The sequence below is a fragment of the Myotis daubentonii genome, chromosome 5 (genome assembly GCF_963259705.1).
Source record: "Myotis daubentonii chromosome 5, mMyoDau2.1, whole genome shotgun sequence".
Lineage (NCBI taxonomy): Eukaryota > Metazoa > Chordata > Mammalia > Chiroptera > Vespertilionidae > Myotis > Myotis daubentonii.
Genome location: NC_081844.1, coordinates 29,953,789 through 29,973,760, shown reverse-complemented (window position 1 = coordinate 29,973,760; position 19,972 = coordinate 29,953,789). Strand labels below are relative to the sequence as shown.

General features: G+C 46.3%; 1 protein-coding gene across 21 annotated transcripts in view; it reads right to left on the bottom strand.

The window, feature by feature from the left end:
* Positions 1–19,972, bottom strand: part of RFX2 (regulatory factor X2) — a 90,669-nt gene that overhangs the window by 15,998 nt on the left and 54,699 nt on the right. For 17 of the 21 annotated variants that reach the window (XM_059696967.1, XM_059696961.1, XM_059696966.1 and 14 more), the window contains 4 exons: positions 10,312–10,386; positions 3,552–3,733; positions 2,518–2,637; positions 614–729 (listed from right to left, as the gene is read on the bottom strand). In XM_059696967.1, the coding sequence (XP_059552950.1) occupies positions 614–729; positions 2,518–2,637; positions 3,552–3,733; positions 10,312–10,386 (493 nt within the window). The remainder of the gene's footprint in view (positions 1–613; positions 730–2,517; positions 2,638–3,551; positions 3,734–10,311; positions 10,387–19,972) is intronic. The other 4 variants (XM_059696974.1, XM_059696963.1, XM_059696971.1 and 1 more) reach the window with 1 other exon arrangement.

Genomic DNA, 19,972 nt, shown 5'->3' with positions numbered 1-19,972 from the left:
GAAGGGAGAGAGGAAGAGAGAGAGAGAGAAACATCAATCTGAGATTGGTTGCTTCCCACACATGCCCCCACTGGGTCTGGGGATCAAACTTGCAATCCAGGTACAATCCCTTGACCGGGAATCGAATCCTCGACCCTCTGGTGCACAGACCGATGTTCTAAGTACTGAGCCACACTGGCCAGGGCTACTTATTTTTTTGATGGTCATTTTATACATTAATTTTGGGGACATATGCTGACTGTTCTAAAATCTCAGGGATGACACAATGAAGTTTATCTAAAACTTTCAATGTAACAAAAAAGGTGTCAGGTGTTGCTGGGTAGCTCAGTTGGCAGGAACGTTGTCCAGAATGCCAAGGTTGGGAGTTTGAGCCCTAGTCAGGGTACATACAAGAATCAACCAATGAATAAGTGGAACAACAACAACAAAATCAATGTATCTCTCTCAAATAAAAAGGGATTTATAAAAAAGAAAAGGTGTCACACAAGAAAACTGTTTAATGCACCCCTGTAGATGCTGCTGGTGCCAAAACCCACAAGCACCCAGAAGTGCTGAGGAGAGCCGGAGCTTTCACAGCAGGCCCTGCACCCAGGGTGGGGGTGTCCCTGCTCACCTATGTATTGCTGGTGGTGCTGGCTCTGGGCGGCCATGGCCTGCTCTGGCGTGCTGTGTAGGCTGCTATGCGAGCCATTGTCCCCAGGACTGTCCGACTTCTGGACTGGCCGGTACCTGGGTAGAAAACACACATGCCACCATGAGGCCCCAGCAACACTGCCTAGAAAGGGCCTGAGGAGCACAGGGCTGAACAGGGTACAGTTGGTGTGTGTGTGTATAATCTATAATAATAAAAGCATAATATGCTAATCAGACTGGACAGCCAAACGACCTTCTGGACGTCATTCTGGACGTCCTTCCGGACAAAGCTGCAGCGGCGGGGGCTGAGGCAGAGGCGGTTAGGGGCGATGAGGCAGGCAGGCAGAGTGGTTAGGAGCGATGAGGCAGGCAGGCAGAGTGGTTAAGAGCGATGAGGCAGGCATGCAGAGTGGTTAGGGGCGATCAGGCAGGCAGGCAGAGTGGTTAAGAGCGATGAGGCAGGCAGGCAGAGTGGTTAAGAGCGATGAGGCAGGCATGCAGAGTGGTTAGGGGTGATCAGGCAGGCAGGCAGAGTGGTTAAGAGTGATGAGGCAGGCAGGCAAAGTGGTTAAGAGCGATGAGGCAGGCATGCAGAGTGGTTAGGGGTGATCAGGCAGGCAGGCAGAGTGGTTAAGAGCGATGAGGCAGGCAGGCAGAGTGGTTAAGAGCGATGAGGCAGGCATGCAGAGTGGTTAGGGGTGATCAGGCAGACAGGCAGAGTGGTTAGGGGCAATCAGGCAGGCAGGCAGAGGCAGTTAGGGGCGATCAGGCAGGCAGGTGAGCAGTTAGGGGCGATCAGGCAGGTGAGTGGTTAGGAGTGATCAGGCAGGCAGGTGAGTGGTTAGGAGCCAGTGGTCCCGGATTGTGAGAGGGATGTCCGACTGCTGGTTTAGGCCCGATCCCACAGGGGGTCCCGGATTGTGGGAGGATGCAGGCTGGGCTGAGGGAGTTTCCACGCCCCCTCCACCTCCCCCCCCACCATGCATGAATTTCATGCACCGGGCCTCTAGTTTTAAAATAATTGTAGTCAAATATACATAACAAAATGTACCACCTTAATAATTTTTAAGTGTATAGCTATGACATTAAGTACATTCACATAGTTGTACAACCATCACCACCATCCCCCTCCAGAACTTTCTATCTTCCCAAACTAAAACTATGTCCCTATTAAACACTAACCCATCCCTGCCCTTCCCCAGCCCCTGGCTCCCACCATCTACTTTCTGTCTCTATGAATCTGACTCTTCTAGGGACCTTCTATGTCTGGACCTCATCTAATATTTGTCCTTTTGTGTCTGGCTTCTCTCACTGAGCATAATGTCCTCCAGGTTCATCCCTATTGTCATGTGTCAGATGTCCTTCCTCTTTACGGCTGAATCCTATTCTATTGCATATATATGTGTATATTACATTTTAATGATCCATTCATCTGCTGTTGGAGTCATTGATTGATTGGGGTCATTGACTGGAACTTTATTGGGGTCACCGACTGAAACAAAGGTGCCACTCTGTCAGGGGATGTGGATAGTGGGGAGGCTGTGTGTGTGTGAGGCAGGGAGTATATGTATCTTTTACTCAATTTTGCTGTGACCTAACACCACTTTAAAAAATAATGCCTATTTTTTTTTAAAAAAGAGAGCACTCCATAAGTGCTGTTAGCCTGAGGTTGCATCCTCGGCCCCAAGTCCTTCTGGCCTCCCTTCATGTCAGTGGAGGTGAATGCCTTGGCTCTCCCAGGACACTGGAGACTGAGGTTAATGAGTCTGTTTTCTCCACTGCAGAATGGGAGTCCCCTCATACGAATGTATTTAATGTTTGAGAAACATCCTCCCTAGAAAAATCCAGGCCCTTCCTCAGGCCAGCCTCAAGCCGGTAACTCACCTCGGTTTCTGATGCACAGGCTGCTGCCGCATGGCCATGTACTGGGTGTCCTCCTGCAGCCGGTTCAAGGGCGAGTCCGGCTTTAGACGGATCCCATAGTAATGATACTTTGAGTTGCCCCTATAAACCAAATACCCAGGGTCAGCTCTCCCTGCAGATGTCCTAAAGGACAGATGTGCTCTGTTTTGGCACCTGCACTTTGGGCCCTTGGGTTCAGTGTTTTGTGGACCTTATGGGAAATGCTTACAAGCTGTCCCATGGCTAGACAGGTTTAGAAAACTCTGCACACTACCTCCCCTTCTGGGAGGGTCCCCTCTTGTATTTTAGTATGATAAAGGCTCTGAGAAGTCCTGCAGTCAGAAAACCAGTTCTGTGGCTATATTCTGTAAAGATATTCTCTGTCAAGGATCAAAGTAGCAGAGGACAAGAGAAGACTTGCCCGTTTTCTTGGCCAGGATGCCGGCTTCTGAGAGGGCATGAATGCTCCCTGCCACCCACTTCTATACAACCTCACTGAAAGCAAGTGCTAGGCCTGTCACTGATCACGGCCACATGATCTCTAGGCCACTCACTTTAAGGAGACTGTGGCCACTTTCTTTTCTAGTGAGAGGGGTGTTCGCATTATTGTCTGGTGAAGTTTATGACACGAGGTTCCCTGGCAGATATAGGCCAAGGGCAGGCCATGGTAGGTTGGTCCAAGTACAGTGAAAAGCATCAAGAAATAGTAAATCTAAAATCCCGGGGCAGCTTTAAAAAAACCCTATTATTATGGAAAATTTCAAACAAAGAGAGAGCTGAAGCGAAGCCCTGCGTCCTGTCATCTGAAAAGAACCGAACCACAGCCCGCACCTTGGCCCTGGCCAGGCCAATGCTGCCGCCAATTTGGGGCAGCTCCAAGTCCACCCAGAGGCATGTCAGTCAGGAAGTGTGGGCAGGAGGAGGAAGCTCCATGTTCTCCAAAAGCGTGATTTCTACATAAACAAAGAGGAAGAACGGGTGGGTGTGCGGGCTGTCAGACACCTCCTTCTACCCACCTGGTACCCAGCCGCCGCGTCCTCAGGCCCATAAACACGGAGCGAATCAGTTTCCCAAAGGAGGCGGCATTCACAGGGTCCAGCTTGTGCTCCTGGCAGTGCCGAAGGTAATGGTTATAAAGAGAACTTCGGGGGAGACTGACGCCTTCAGCGGTTTCGTAATTATCTAACAGCCACTGGAGCTGGAGAAAGAGACACAGTCCTGACTGTCAGATTCCCCCTAACACCAAAATGCTAACCACATGCTTTCCCTTCACTTCACATGGTGAGGAAATTCATTGCTACTGTCATGGATTTGGGTTCAAAAGATTCTGGGCACGTTACTTAGTAGCTTCTTTTCACCTGCTTCTTTATTCCTTCAATTTTCATTCTCCTTGACTTAATTGAGAAAAATATACATGGATGGAGACCTCGTACAATTTGTCCTTATAATCATTTAAACATGCACACGCCCCCGACGCTGCTTAAACACCAAATGTCTCCTAAACCCACGGGAACGAAGATCAATTCTGATGACGAGAAAGGGGCAGATTCAAGAAAACTCAGGGGCCTGCGAGCACCATGCCCTGCACCGGCCAGCTGTCCATGGAGATGGACTAACATCTCCTGCAGGTCCTGACCGAGCGGAGCACAGATAGAAGCTGAGTGAGATACCTATGAGGCTCATGTGGAGGACTTTGTGCTCAGGCCGAGGCAGGAAAAAGAATGGAAAGTGGAAGTTGCTGCCCCCAAAGGTCGCTAGTGTTGGACGGGCAGGAGCCGCCCTTGTAGAAAGCGAAGTCCCCGCATGGGGCAACACGCGCGCCTGGGAGCCCCAAGCACAATGCCCCCAAAGCTGTAGTTTGATTCTGGCTTCCATTCTGCTATGTGAGTACAAAAGGCCTTAACCACACATGAGCTTTGGGGACAGGCAGGAGCCATGTGCAGAGGAACCAGCCTGAGGCAGGATCCTTGTGGGAGGTGGAGGTCTATCTAAGCTCCACCTCTGTCCAGACAACCCCGCTGACGACGATGGTGGATGGGGCAGGGGCCACGTGATGACACTGGTCCTGGGCTAGAGGGTGGGCATATTGTGTGGGTGGTGGGCTGGAAGGGGCACTGTACCAGGGGTCCTGAGGGAGGAAGGCTAATACCTGGCCCGCTGTTCAAAACCTGGCCCATTGCCGAAGGTAATGGTTAGAAAGAGAACTTCGGGGGAGACTAGAGAATGTTTAGGAAATATGATTTTTCCCCAACCCCATGTTATTTAAATTAAAAGTAGACTTCTCTGCTTGGGTGATTCTGTTGAGCTGACATCAAGGTCATCATGAGATTAAAAATGCATAGTTATCTTCCTCCAAGTACAAGTGACTACAGGGAGAACTGAAACCATTCTCCAAAAGAACAGTTGGTTACACTTCCTCTCTCGTTTGCACTGAGAAGTTATCATGAAAGGAAACTGATTTGAGGGCAAATGAGTAAAGACATGAAGAAGCTGAGGGAGGGAGCCATTGGGGAAGAGTCTCGGGCAAAGGAACAGCCCATTCAAAGGCTTGTTGAGGCAGAACTGTGCCTGGTGCTGGAGGAACAGTGAGGAGGTCTGTGTGGCTGGAGCATAGGAGAGAAGGAGGAGTTGAGAGCAGGGAACGGATGGGGAGGTCCTGCAAGGCCATTTCCATGAACTTGGCTTCTACTTGGAGGGCAATGGGGGCCCTGCAGGCTTCTGAGCAGAGAAGTGCAAGGATCTGACTTAGGTTTTAGTTAGTAGGATCACTATGGCAGCTGCCATGAGAAGGGCGTGGGAGCCGAGGGTTGGCTTAACAATCCACAGGAGAGATGGTGTGTGTGTGTGTGTGTGTGTGTGTGTGTGTGTGTGTGTGTGGCCATAGTGGTGGGAATGGGAGAAGCGTTGATCATGGATTGTTCTGAAGGCGACGTCAAGGAGCATCAGGTGAGGTGCGGGAGGAGGCGGAAAGCAAGGATGAGCGCTGAAGTACTTGGTGAGCAGGGACAATGGTGAGAGGAGGAGGGGTTAGGGGGGTGTCAGGGCTCAGCTCTGGACACTAAAATGTGGAGTTGGGAGAGGGGTCCAGGCAGATGCCCTGCAAGAAAACAAACCTGTCCTGACAGCAGCAGGGATGGAGTCAGCAAGGCAGGGAGGGTGAGTCAGAAATAGTGAAGGAATAATGGTCCTGTCAAGACCACTGCTAGGCATGTCACAGTAATTTGGAACAACTTCTGGACAAGGGACCCATGCCATGAAGCTGCCACTCTAGCCAAGCCCCATCTTAGTCTGAAGGTGACAGCTTGGTCATTATACTGGCCTGTGGTTGGCCATCAACTAAAGGCTAAAGGATCTTTGACAATTTGTGTTGTTGTGGTTTTTTTTTTTAAATTAAAAAGTCATATAGGCCCTAGCCAGTTTGACTCTGGAAAGATGGCCCTCGGACTGAAGGGTCTTGGGTTTAATTCCAGTCAAGAGCGTTAAGTACTTGGATAGCAGGCTCAATCTTCGGCCCTGGTTGGGGCAAGTGCAGGAGGCAACCAATTGTGTCTCTCTCACATTGATGTTTCTCTCTCTCCCCCTCCCTTCCACTCTCTCTAAAAATCAATGGGAAGAAAAATATAATCTGACTAGGGGCCCGGTGCACGAAATTCGTGCACTGGGTGTGTGTGTGGGGGGGTGGGGGGGGGAGTGTCCCTCAGCCCAGCCTGCCCCCTCTCACATACTGGGAGCCCTCAGGCGTTGACCCCCATCACCCTCCAATCGCAGGATCGGCCCCTTGCGTCAGGCCTGGGCAGGGGACCCTCATTTCCCCCCATCACTGGTTCTGCCCCCAGCCCAGGCCTGATGCCTCGGCCAGAGGCGTAGACCCCCATCACCCTCCAATCGCCTGATCGGCCCCTTGCCCAGGCCTGACGCCTCCGCCAGAGGTGTCAGGCTTGGACAGGGGACCCCCATCTCCCCCTGATCACTGGCTCTGGCCCCCGCCCAGGCCTGAGGCCTCTGGCCCAGGAATCATGCCTGGGCAGGGGACCCCCATCTCCCTCTGATCGCTTGCTCCACCCCCCACCCAGGCCTGATGCCTCTGACCCAGGCTTCAGGCCTGGGCAAGGGGACCATCATATCCCCCCAATCCCCGGCTCCGCCCCCCGCCCAGGCCTGATGCCTCGGCCAGAGGAGTTGACCCTTATCACCCTCCGATCACCAATCACCGGATCGGCCCCTTGACCAGGCCTGAGGCCTCTGGCAGAGGTGTCAGACCTGGGCAGGGGACCCCCAGCTCCCCGTGGTTGCAGGCTCTGCCCCTGTCCAGGCCTAACACCTCTGGCCTAGGCGTCCGGCCCGGGTAGCGGGGACCCGCAGCTGCAGCGGCCCCGCGATCGTGGGCTTCGCTTTAGGCCCAGGCAAGGGACCCCTAGCTCCTGGGACTGCCAGCTTCGACTGTGCCCAGCTCCCATCGCTGGCTCCACCCCTACTTCCTGCTATCACTGGCCAGGGCGGCAAAGGCACCTGATTCTCCGATCATGGCTGGGGGGCAGGGCAAAGGCGGCCCCAGGGCCGCCTTTACCCTGCCCCCCAGCTCTTAGCTCCCCCCTGGGTTTCCGATCACTGTCAGTGGCAGGGGGCTTCTTCCTGCTTTCCCTTTTGCCTCCCTGCATTGTGCCTACATATGCAAATTAGCCGCCATTTTGTTGGCAGTTAACTGCCAATCTTAGTTGGCAGTTAATTTGCATATAGCCTTGATTAGCCAATGAAAAGGGTATCGTCGTACGCCAATTACCATTTTTCTCTTTTATTAGATAGGATGAAGATTAACAAAAAAACATCATATAATCTGAATACAATTAATAAAAGCAGGGTTTGGAAATAAGAGTTCATTTTAGTAGACAGTGGCTGCCTCCCCATAATAGTGACTTGGTGAACATGTTGTGGGGTCCCTGAGTCAGTGAGTGTCGGGGGTGCGGGAAGCTTCTCACACAGTGATCTGGGGGACAGTCGGGTGGTGGTTCTGGGAGAAGCCCGGCACCTCCAATGCTCTTGGTGGGGGACCTCGATTGAGGCCAGGCATGTCAGTGGGGGGCCACAGTGACACCAATGGGTGGTGTTTTCATCCCCAGCACCATCTTCATCACCTCCTTCTGTAACAGCTATCCCTTGTTTTCATGCCACCAAATCACAGCCACTCCTATTTTAGAGACCTCTAACTTGAGGCCCCCTTCCTGTGGGATTTCCACATTAAGGCTATAAGGTTCCTTCAACCTACAGACCTCTAGGTCTGAGCCCCCAAGGGCAGCATGGGAAGCTCTGGGGGGACCCTGACATCGGCTGGATCTGGAACATGCTGCCCAGCCCTCCTGGGCTCTAGGCATCACCACCCGCACCCACCCCAAGACAGTGCATGGGAAGAAAACAGTGGTCGTTTCAGAGGTAAACCTCCGCCCTGGCTTCCTGGGCAGACTGGTTTGTGTAGGCGGGTTTTCTCACACCACCGAGCTCCTGCCCTCGCAGTCCAAGCTCTTGTTCCTTTTGCTCCCACAGCCCCGATGCTGGGGGGACACTGTGACAGCCCCCTTCCCCTCTACCCCCAGCCATGCTCATCTGCTCTGGATCGGTCTGGCAAAGGATTGGGAATCGTGGCCCCCGTCGCCCAATACTAACGCGATTTAGATGTAGGCAGCCATGGTGACAACTGAGCCGTGGCCAGAGGGCAGGCTCCGCCAACTGAGACCATGACAGGTGTCAACAGGACACACTGCCCATCTCTACACCTTCCTCCCGCTCTCACATCTGCAAGGACAGCTCCAGGGACTCCACTCAGAGTGCAGTCAGCTCTTTAGAAAGATCTGTCTATTCCCTTTGACTCCAAATTGCCAAGCCCCAGCTCCTGCTAACAGCTCCTGATGGAAGGAGGCTCAACCACAGATCAGCAGGGAGAAAACGAACACGGGGAGATTTTCCTGCTCGGAAGTCAACTCAGGAATATAAACTGGCCGGAAGCACCCTGGAAAGCCTGCCTTCCAAAAGAAAAGTGTTAGAAAGCCAGGGGCAGCCCTGCAGCCAGACCAGCAGCGCATGCGCTCCCGAGACATTTTAAAATTCCCACGGACACATGTGCTGCCTGCTGGGGTCTGCGCCCCCATCCTGCCTTCCTCACAGGGCTCTCCCAGGACTGACCTAGCGCTGGGCCCACAGGCTATGACGTGGCCATGTATTCTTGCTTGACAGCTGAAGCAAGCCTGCCCCCACTGAACAGAGATGGTCCCTGGAGCAGACTGTCATTCTGCACACATCCTAACCAGTGTGCTTGGAGTTTGACAGGGTGGGGGTAGGTATCCTGCCCTCCCAGCACTCACTGAAGAATTTCCCTCCCCAGCTGTGCCCACAGGCGACAACTGTCCAGCAGTGATGGGCAACAGGGTGGCCACGACCCACCTAGCCTGGGGGGGCCCTGGGGAGCGGCCTGCTGGTCTTCTGTGCTTTTCCTGAGACAACTCAGTGAGGCTGCTTTTCCTTCTAGTAACTCGCCTCTGAGGCTGAGGAGTGCAGACCCTCATCACGTGTGCCTGGAGCAGCTGGCCTCACCTGTGCCAACCCATAAACCCCGAAGTTTTGGGGCCTTTCTCTAGCCCACTCTGCCTCAGAACCACTTCCTTTCAGGCAACACTTGGCCAGTACGAAAGTCTTGATGGGGCCACAGTTAGGATCGTGAATGACTACAGGGGACTTTTTTCTTGATGTTTTAATTCTCAAGAGAATTAAAGACATTTGGGGTCAAATCCCAACCTAAGTGCTTGAGAAGCACATTCTGACTTCAGTGGCCTGTCCTACTTTTAAATTTCCAGTTCCACATAAAGCTAAACTGAGAGCATTAGGAGGAGTAGAGGGAAAAGGGAGGAGCGTGAGGAGACCCCAGCTTTCCTTCTAAACTGTCCCAGGAAATAGAGACTCTTAATTGTCACCAGTGCCATCTTGCCCCATGAGGCTGCCCAGGGACAAAGACGTTTGCCTCCTCCTGGCACGGGACCCACACTCACGGTTTTCCCCAGGAGGCAAGTGAAGGAGAAAGAGTTTTTACAAAGCCCAAATTATTAGGAAAGTGTTGCTTTGCATTTTTCTCAAATTACCTCCCTCCCACACACCCCCGGCCCCAAGAACTGATCATAGGAAACTTAGCTAAGAAACTTTATAGCATTCCCTATCCTGTGTCATACTTTGTTATTGTTACTCATTTTAGTATTAACTTTATTTATAACGCTTGTGATCTGCCAGGCATTGTTGGAAGCATGTCATGTGTATTAGATAATCTAATCCCTGCCCTAACTGGTTTGGCTCAGTGGATAGATCATCGGCCTGCGGACTGAAGGGTCCCAGGTTCGATTCCGGTCAAGGGCATGTACCTTGGTTGTGGGCACGTCCCCAGTGGGGAGTGTGCAGGAGGCAGCTGAACGATGTTTCTCTCTCATCGATGTTTCTAACTCTCTATCCCTCTCCCTCCTCTCTGTAAAAAATCAATAAAATATATTAAAAAATAATAATCTAATCCCCATAACATGCCCCTGAATCAGTAGGTACTCTGATCATCTACCTTTAGGAATGAAGAACTTGCCTCCATCCCCTTTACATTGTAGGATACTTTTGCTGCATACAGAACTCTAGGCTAGCTTTTCTCTCCCTTTCAACATTTTAAAGGTATCAAGTCATTTCCTTCACTTATTTTTGAAATGCCCATGCAGGTACGTGCACAGTGGGGCAGACCACCAGGCGACACACACTTACATGGCTGTTGAGTAAACCGCTTTTGTGTGATGTGATCCCTTCGCTTTTTTGGAGGTTTTCAATCGCCATTTCAAGCTAAAGAAAATGTGTGCAGAAACAAAACAAAACAAAATGGAAAAAAAAAAAAAGGGAAATCAGATGGTTAGCATCAGCCAAGACTTGTTTTTATTAATATCCAAATAAATGATTCAAGCGCCTACAAAATAAAAATAAGGCTTAATGCAGGCAGGGGAGATGGGTTAAGTCGTGAGTTGAAGCTACAGCCAGGCGTGTTACTTCGTTACATGCAGATGAGCCCAGGAGCCCGAGGAGCGCACGCAGCGGATGAAGTTGTGATGTGAACATGGGCTGCATGTGCACAGGCACACCATGAACACTGAGTCACTGCATACATTCAAATGTGAGCAAAGCCAGAGAATAATCACCTGCTGCTCCCCACACACGTCATCTGTTGCTAGGGAGAATCAGATGACCAACAGAGCCCAAGGACAGTTGGCAGCACTGACTTCCTGGCCAGCCTGTACTGTCACAAATCCAGGGTGTCTCCCCTGGATGCTTTGGGAAAATACCAACAAGGACAAAGACCCAGGCCCTGCAATCAGAGGCATTGGACCGTGGGGTCACTGGACATGTCACAGAGATAAGCTCCTGAATGTTTATGAAGTGTGTGTGAGCTGTGTAAAGAGGGATATGCGGCAATGAGAACGGAGCTATCAGGCAGGCCTTCCTGAGGGAGGGAGACTTTTTAGTTGGGTTCTAAGGATCTCATGGACGTGAGGACTAAAGTGGTGCCACAGGTCTAAGCAAAGGAAGAAACACCCCACTGTGTGTGGCTACCACGTTTGTATGTGCTGAATTTGACCTTGACTTGTACATGGAAATTTAAACTCTGCTGTGGCCCACCACAAAAGGCAGAGAACTGCAATGAAAAGCAGTGAACCTAAAGTATACACTGTCTGTCCTCAAATACCAGGAAAGGCAAAGACTTCAGCAATGCTTCTGCAAAAAGGCAGGTTGAACAAGTATTCCAGAAAGTGCAGCAGGGCTGGGTTTAGGAACGAGAGGAATACTGTTTCACTCATCACTTCTTTTTTTTTAATCCTCACCTGAGGATATATTTTCCACTGAATTTAGAGAAAGCCAGAAAAAGAAACATCAATCAGTTGCCTCCCGTACACACCCCAACTAGGGATGGAACCCACAACCTGGGTAAGTGCCACGACCTTTCAGTGTACGGGACAACCACTGTTGTTTATGTATACTCTTGCCAATTCTGTTCAACATTGTACCAGAAGTTCCGGCCAGGGAAATTGGAAAACAGTAACAATAAAAGGCAGCCAAATGGAAGAGGAAGAAATGAAACTATCTCTATTTGCAGACACCATGATCTTAAATATAAAAAATCTTAATGGATCCACTAAAGACAATTAGCGCTCATAAATTAATTCATAAAAGTTGCATATAAGAGCAACATACAAAAATCAGTTACATTTCTGAGTAATGAACACTGTGAAGAGGAAATTAAGAAAACAACCCTACTTACAATAGTATCAAAGAGAAAAAATACCTAGGAATAAATTTAACCAAGGAGGTGAAATACTTGTACAATGAAAACTATAAAACACTGTTGAAACTAAAGATAACCACAATAAACAGAAAGATATCTTATGTTCATGGATTGAAAGACTTAATATTGTTAATATGGCAATACTCTCCAAAATGATCTCTGGAATCAATGCAACCCCTGTAAAAATTCTCTATTAAACTTCCAACTGCTTTACTGAAATAGACAAATTGACCCTAAAATTCATATGGCATTGCAAAGGACTCCCAATAGCCGACACAATCTTGAAAAAGAACAAAGATGGAAGACTCACACTTCTGATTTAAAACTTAACACGAAGTTACAGTAACCGATACAGTGCATTCCTGGGATAAAAATAGACATGCAGATCAATGGGATAGAATTGAGAGTCTAGAAATAATCCCATACATCTATGGTCAATTGATTTTTGACAAGGATGTCAAGACCATTCAATGGTAAAAGAATAAAATTTTCAAAAAATGGCACTGGGATAACTGCACGGCCACATGCAAAAGAATGAAGCTAGACCTTTACATCATATACAAAAGTCAACTCAAAATGGATCAAAGAACTAAATGAAAGAGCTAAAACTACAAAACTCCTAGAGGAAAACATCAGGTAATCATGTAAAACAAGGTTATTTTCATGACCTTGGATTTGGCAATGGATTCTTAGATGACATCAAAAGCACAAACATTTAAAAAATAATTTTAAAGATAAACTGGAGTTCATAAAAACTAAAAACTTTTGTGCACCGCCAAGCTGGCATGTGGTTGAGCATCGACCTATGAACCAGGAGGTTATGGATTGATTACCAGTCAGGGCATATGCCTGGGTTGCAGGCTCAATCCCCAGTTTGGGGGGGGGGGGGGCTGCAGGAGGCAGCAGATTAATGATTCTCTCTCATCATTGATGTTTCTATCTCCCTCCCTCTTCCTTCCTCTCTGAAATCAATAAAAATAAATATTTTTTAAAAGTTTTGTGCACCAAATGACACTAATAAGAGAGTGACAGGACAACCCACACTAGTAAATCATATATCTGATAAGGGTCTTATATTTAGAATATTAAAGAACTCTCATAACTCACCAACAAAATAACAATCCAATTAAAAATGGCAAAAGGCTTGAATGGACATGTCTCCAATAAGCACATGAAAAGATCCTCAACGGCATTAATCATTAGGGAAATACAAGACTAAAATCACAATGAGATACCACTTCATATCCACCAATATGGCTAAAAAAAAAACCACAGGATAATGAAGTGTTGGGGGAAAACGTGTAGAAATTGGAACCCTTATACATTGCAGGTGGAATGTCATATGATGTCACAGCAGCTGCTGTGGAAAACAGTATGGTAGTGCCTCAGAAAGTTAAACATAAACCCAGTTAACCCATATTTCCCAGAAATTCCACTCTTAGGTATGTATTCAAAAGAACTGAAAACAGGTGTTTAAACAAAAACTTGTACACAAATGTTCATAGCAGCATTATTCATAATGGCAAAAAGTGGAAAAACCCAAATATCAATCACAGATTAATAGAGAAACACAGTGTGCACCATACATACTATGGAGTATTACTCAGCTATGAAAAGGAGTGAAACAATGACACAGACTACAATGTGGATGGACTCTGAAAACATCTCACACAAAAGGTCACACACTGTATGATTCATTGATGTGAAATGTCCAGAAGAGGCAAATCCACACAGACAGAGAGCAGACTGGTTCCAAGGGGATGGGGAGTAACTGCTGACTGGCACAGGGTTTCCTTTTGGGGAGGTGAAAATGTTCTGGAACTAGATAGGGGAATGGTTGCACAACATTGTGAATGTACTAAATGTCACTGAATTGTACACTTTTAAATGGTTAAAATGGTGAATGTTATGTTATGTGAATTTTACCTCAATAAAAAGATATAAAAAAATCCATTAGTCTCTCTTGCAATTTGAATGAATCTTTTACTCACATGCATAGTTTTAACATCATGCACTGGTCACTTGGAAAATATTCATTCAATGAGTTGCAGATCTTCCAAATGTTGACACATTTCATTACATAATATTGAAAAATCACGTTTGTTAATATCACTACCAACCTCATTGGAAAAGATACCAGTTTTCCAAAATTCTCTTTGCTTTTTATTTTAAAAAGTACTGGCAATAAAATCTGTCAGTTGTTTTTGTGGATACATCAGGTTCACACCATTTATTTTTGAGAAAATGTCTGCCACATCTCTGAGTCTGAATGATCACAATGTGTCTGTTATTCTTTCAGGAAAAAAATGACATTTCAAAAAAAGTGGCTAGTTCCACTCAACTCATTGCACAGGAGCTTTTCCTTGAGATGGCCATCATACTTTGGCAGACAGCAGAAGAGCTGTTTGTCACATAGAATATTAAAAAGACATGTAATCAAGGATCGAGATTTAATACAATTCGTAATTTTTACTACTTCATCAAGGACATTCCTAAGTAAAACTGGTATCTGGTATTTTATCTTTTTCTTTTTTACTGAAAGCATAATGGTAAAAGATCAGTGTCGTCTAGAAGAGGCCTCTGCCTTTATTTGTGCTCATCTGTTTCAAGGGTGTTGATTTTGCACAATCACTGCAAATGATGACACAGCGAAAATAGTAACTAGTATTATTGGCTTAGTATTATTATGAAAAGTTTTGACCTTGTGGACCCCCTTAAGGGGTCCTGGGGACACCCACAGGTTCACTGGTCATATTTAAGGCTGACTGCTAAAAATCATGGTATTATGAGTACAGAGGGAAAGAAAAGAATATAGGTTAAGATTTGCTGTATAAGATCATCTTCAAAAACCCATAGCTATTAAATAGGATTTAGAAAAGTCCAGATACAGGAAATTAATTTAATGTACTGTGAGTGTCCCAAGATGTTCACTGTGTTTTAAAATACCACTTAATTATCTGAAGACGATAAAGGTCAGGAAAACACCGTCAAGCCCCAGAAGGACAGATGCCAGACACTTTGATGCCCTGGAGTCAGGACTGACGGCGCAGAGCACACGCATGTCCAGCAGAGGGCGCTATGGCGCCACCGCCTGGCCCTGCATGGGAGACTCTTGCAGCATCCCTGAAAAGGAGCATCTGGCCCAAGGGCCTTTAACAGTCCACTCAGTGGCTGGAGAAGTTAGGGTCTAACCTTTATATATGCTTAAAATGAAAACTAATTTTATATTTGACTGGAGTTCATTTTAAAAATTTCATCAGTGCTACATGCACAGGCCATGTGTCCAATAGCACCAGAGAACCACGGAGGCCGCAGGGGTGCCCCATCCCTAACCCTAGCCCTGGCAGCATTTTCTAAAATCATATCTCTTTTTTTGAACTTCTGGTAATCTCCTTCACATTTTAGAATTATGCATATGCTTATGCATCTGTTTCTTGATTTATCGGGCGCTTAATCTTTACTTTTAACTTGGTGCAATGCAGCACGTACTCCTTTTTATTGGTCATTTAATATCAGTTGCTTCTGCTATATGAATTGTTAACAGAAGGCCTGCTTTAAAGACTCATTCAGATGGAGGACAGAAAATGTATAATACTTGTGATAAAAGATACAGTGTCTCTAAGGACCCAACATAATAGCAGATAGCAGACTAGTTTTAAAGCTCCCAAGTATATTCAAATTAGCCAATTATTTAAAAATTGTGAAAGAAAAATTTTAAAACCCTTTCATGTATAATTCTACCAAGATTTTACCTGATTAAGGACTAAATTAATGCCTCCTAATGGAGGGTGTTGGTTACTTCTTAAGTTTATTAGCATCTACCCCAATGGCCATCCCATAATAACCTTGTTAAAAGGACCTGCCACAGAGGTAGCCCCTACAAAGGGCCAGCAATGACAACTATTGATGAAATACCTGCTAATCCAGGCTGGGTCTTCCCTAATTCAATTTCTAGACCATGCCTCCTGGGAAGGGGCAGGGATGTTCCTTGGAAAGACCAGAGAAAAGTTGGGACAAGGACAGAAACCTGCAGTAGCTAACCCTCCATCCTAAAATACAGCATACTTACATGACCATAAGTGGAGACAATAAACATTTAGATGTTGCATGAGTAACCCCTTTGGATCTTTAAAGAAATTGGGGAGTATTTTAAAAGAAGGAAGCAGCACGACGGGAATTTTGAGGCAGGAACATAAATCCTAGAATTATGCCTGTAGAAAGCGACCATCCCCAAGGGCCAGGGAGGAAGAAGGGGAAACAGTGGGCTCACCCTGGGAGAGAGGGAGGCTGGCTTAGGGAAATGGGACACTTTAAATCTGTTTGTCCATCTTTATTTTGTTAATTAAGCATTTTAAAGTTATGTAGGTAATATTACATGTGCATGCTGTATAAAAATCTGATTAGGCCAGAGGCATATAAGTCTCCATACTGGGCCAGGACTGGGTGGGGCCAACAAGGCACCCAGGGCACCAAATTTAAGGAGGTGCTCATGTTCAAGGTTGAGCCTGAGCAGGGTCAGCACTTGGAGGTGAAACCCTCCTTAAATTTGGCATCCTGGGCACTTTGCCCTTTGGGTTGTGTCAGAGGTTCGACCTGAGCTGAAATGACAAAAGCAAACCTCTCAATGTACTTTAAAAAAAAAAAAAAAAAGTGCAACAGAAAACTTTATTAAAAACTCACCATTTCGGCCCTGGCTAGTGTGCTCAGTAGTTAGAGCATCAGCTGGTGCACTGAAGGGTCACAGGTTAGATTCATAGTCAAGGGCACATACCTGGATTGCAGGTTTGATCCCTGGCCCTGGTTGGGGAGTGTGCAGGAAGCAACCAATTGATATGTATCTCTCACATCAATATTTCTCTCTCTCCCCTCTCCCCCTTTTACTCTCTCTAAAAATCAATGGAGAAAATATCCTCAGGTGAAGATTGAAAACAAACAAACAGACAAACAAAAGCTCATCATTTGGGCAAATCACTCTTTTAAGATTTATAATACCGGGAGCATTTGAGATCTTGCTTCCTGGCATGTCTCAAATAAACTCATAAAATGTATGAGCTGGCTCAAATAAACTCATAAAATGTATTTTACTAGTAAAAGATTTATAACACTGATGAAAATTTAGTCCAGCGGGTGTGGCTCAGTGGTTGAGCATTGACCTATGAAACAGGAGGTCACAGTTCAATTCCCAATCAGGGCACATGCCTGGGTTGTGGGCTTGATCCCCAGTAGGAGGTGTGCAGAAGGCAGCTGATCGATGATTCTCTCTCATCATTGATGGTTCTCTCTCTCCCTCTTCCTTCTTCTCTGATATAAAAAAAAAAAAATTAAAAAGAAAATTTAACCAGAAATAAAGACTCAAGACAATTTGTCACCAAAAGTTTGAAATCACTTATTGAGTGTGTAGGTGATGATTTGCTCTGATCTTCATGCTCCCTTTTCAGGATTAACTTAAAATCCCATAACTCTAACATGAAAGAATTGGCAGATGTGAAAGGATGGATATAGGAGCCGTATTTTTTGTTTGTTTGTTTTGTTAATCCTTACCTGAGGATATTTTTTCCATTGATTTTTCAGAGAGAGTGGAAGGAGTGGGAGAGGAAGAAAGAGGGGAGAGGAGGGGAGGGGAGGGGAGGAGAGAGAGAAACATTGATGTGAGAGACACATCAACCGGTTGCGTCCTGCACTCGCTCTGACTGGGGTGGGGATCCTGCAACCGAGATACAACCTTCTATCTGTATGAGGATCTCAGGTTAGAGCACTAGCCAGAACCACAATCCTATGGCTCCTGGCCCCTGGCTGATGCTCTAACCACTGATCCACACCAGCCAGGGCAGGAGCCATATTTTATTTCTGTTGCAAGCCTCAGGGCCATTTCTGTTCATGGCTCCCAGAAAGTCCCTCAGCTCTTACATGCTGCATCCTTGTGAGATGTTCCCATGCCAAAGCCAAGCCGATAAATTAACACAGAGAAGGCAGAGTCAGGGATCAGATTCTCTTTAGAAATTATCACTTCCTAGGGGCTTTCATGGGGATGTGTGTTAAAACACAGTCCATTCATGGATTTCCAATTGATTTAAAAACTTGATTCCTTAAAGGCAACCCAAACAACAAACCATAGGAGCTAGTGCTCCAAGTCTGAGCTGCACATCTGCTTGCAACCAAGAGGGTGTGGATCAGAAAGAATGCTGCTGTTTCTCAGTAAACTTGTTTCCTATAATTCTGGTATATTCTACTACTATAAATTGGTGCAGTCTGATAAAACTGAGCCTGCCATATCCATGAAAGTTAACATGGTATGCGAGGAGCACTTTCTGATCACTAGCAGCTCTAATCTTGAGTCCATCTAGCCAGTCCTCTAAGGGAGAAGCGTGTCTGGCCCCTTGTGTCCTCCCAGCCCCTGCTGAACTGACAGCTGGAAAACTGAGAGGTGAGGTGGAAGCTAGGGCCTCTCAGATTGAGCAGTGGACACTGCCCCACACATCGCAGCTTCTAGAAAGCAAGTGACTTCTCTCTACACCTGTCCTCCAAGCCAGGTTCTGGGGAGCAGTCTACACAGAGAAAGAGAGAGGACAGCAAGCCGCTCTGATGTCGGGGTGATGCCAAAACAGCCTGAAAAGAACAGGGATGAGGCTAAAACATTACCTTCTATTTCAGATTAGCCCACTACCAAAAGAGGAAGATTTTTCTAATTGAAAATCAATCAGTGTAATCTATCACATTAACAGTCTAAAGAAAAAAACAACCTCATGCCCTGACCAGTTTGGCTCAGTGGATAGAGCGTCGGCCTGTGGACTGAAGGGTCCCACGTTCGATTCCGGTCAAGGGCATGTACCTTGATTATGGGCACATCCCCAGTAGGAGGTGTGCAGGAAGCAGCTGATCAATGTTTCTAACTCTCTATCCCTCTCCCTTCCTCTCTGTAAAAAAATCAATAAAATATATTTAAAAAACAAACAAACAAAAAAATACAACCTCATGATCAATGAAGAAAAAGCATTTGATAGAGCTCAACATCCAAAAACTCTCTGAAAACTAGGAATAGAAGGTAACTTCCTCAGCCCGAAATAGGGCATTTATGAAAACCTACAATTAACATCATACTTAGCAGTAAAAGATGAAAAGATTTCCCCCAAGACTGGGAACCAGGAAAGGATGTCCACTCACTGCTCCTATTCAACATAGTAGAGTTCTAGCCAGCAAAAAAAGGCAATAAAAAAAAATGTTATCCAGATTGAAAAGGAGGAAGGAAAATTGCTCCTATTTGCAGACAACAAAAAACTCTTAGAACTAAAAAGTGAGTTCTACAAGGTTGCAGGACAACAGTCAAAAATCAACCATATTTTCACATACTAACAATGAACAGTTAGAAACTGAATTAAAAAATCAATACCACTGCTCTGTATGTTCTAGGTTGGGGGCTGTCTGCACGTAAGGCAAGAAGATGGTGGCTGCAAAGACAATGAAAGTTGTTGGAGTCGATCAACTCTAGGCTCCAATTTGTTACGCAAAGTGAAAAGTACATGCTGGGATACAAACAGACCCTGAAGATGATCAGGCAAAGTGAAACTGGTCGTCCTCATCAACAACTGTTCAGCCTTGAGGAAATCTGAAATAGAGGACTATGTCATGGTGTCCATCACTACAGTGGCAATAATGCTGAATTGGGCACAGCATGTGGAAATACTAGAGTATGCACACTGGCTATCATTGATTTAGGTGATTCTGGTATCATAAAAAGCATGCCAAAACACATTAGTGAAAAGCAAATCATGCAAGATTTTTCTTTAATAAAACTGGCCAGCGCTTGGTTTAAAAAATAATTTTAAAAAATACAATAAAGACCAATACCACTTACAATAGCTCCAAAAACATGACATACTTAAGTATAAGCCTAATAGAATGTGTACAGGATCTGCACATTAAAAATTACAAAATGCTGATGAAAGAAATAAAAGAAGACCTAAGTAAATGGGAAAGCATACCATGTTCATGGACTGACGACCCAACTCAATTCTCCCCCAAACTGACATACAGGTTTAATGCTGTTTAATCAAAACCTACCAGGAATTTTTTATAGATATAGAAAATTCTAAATTT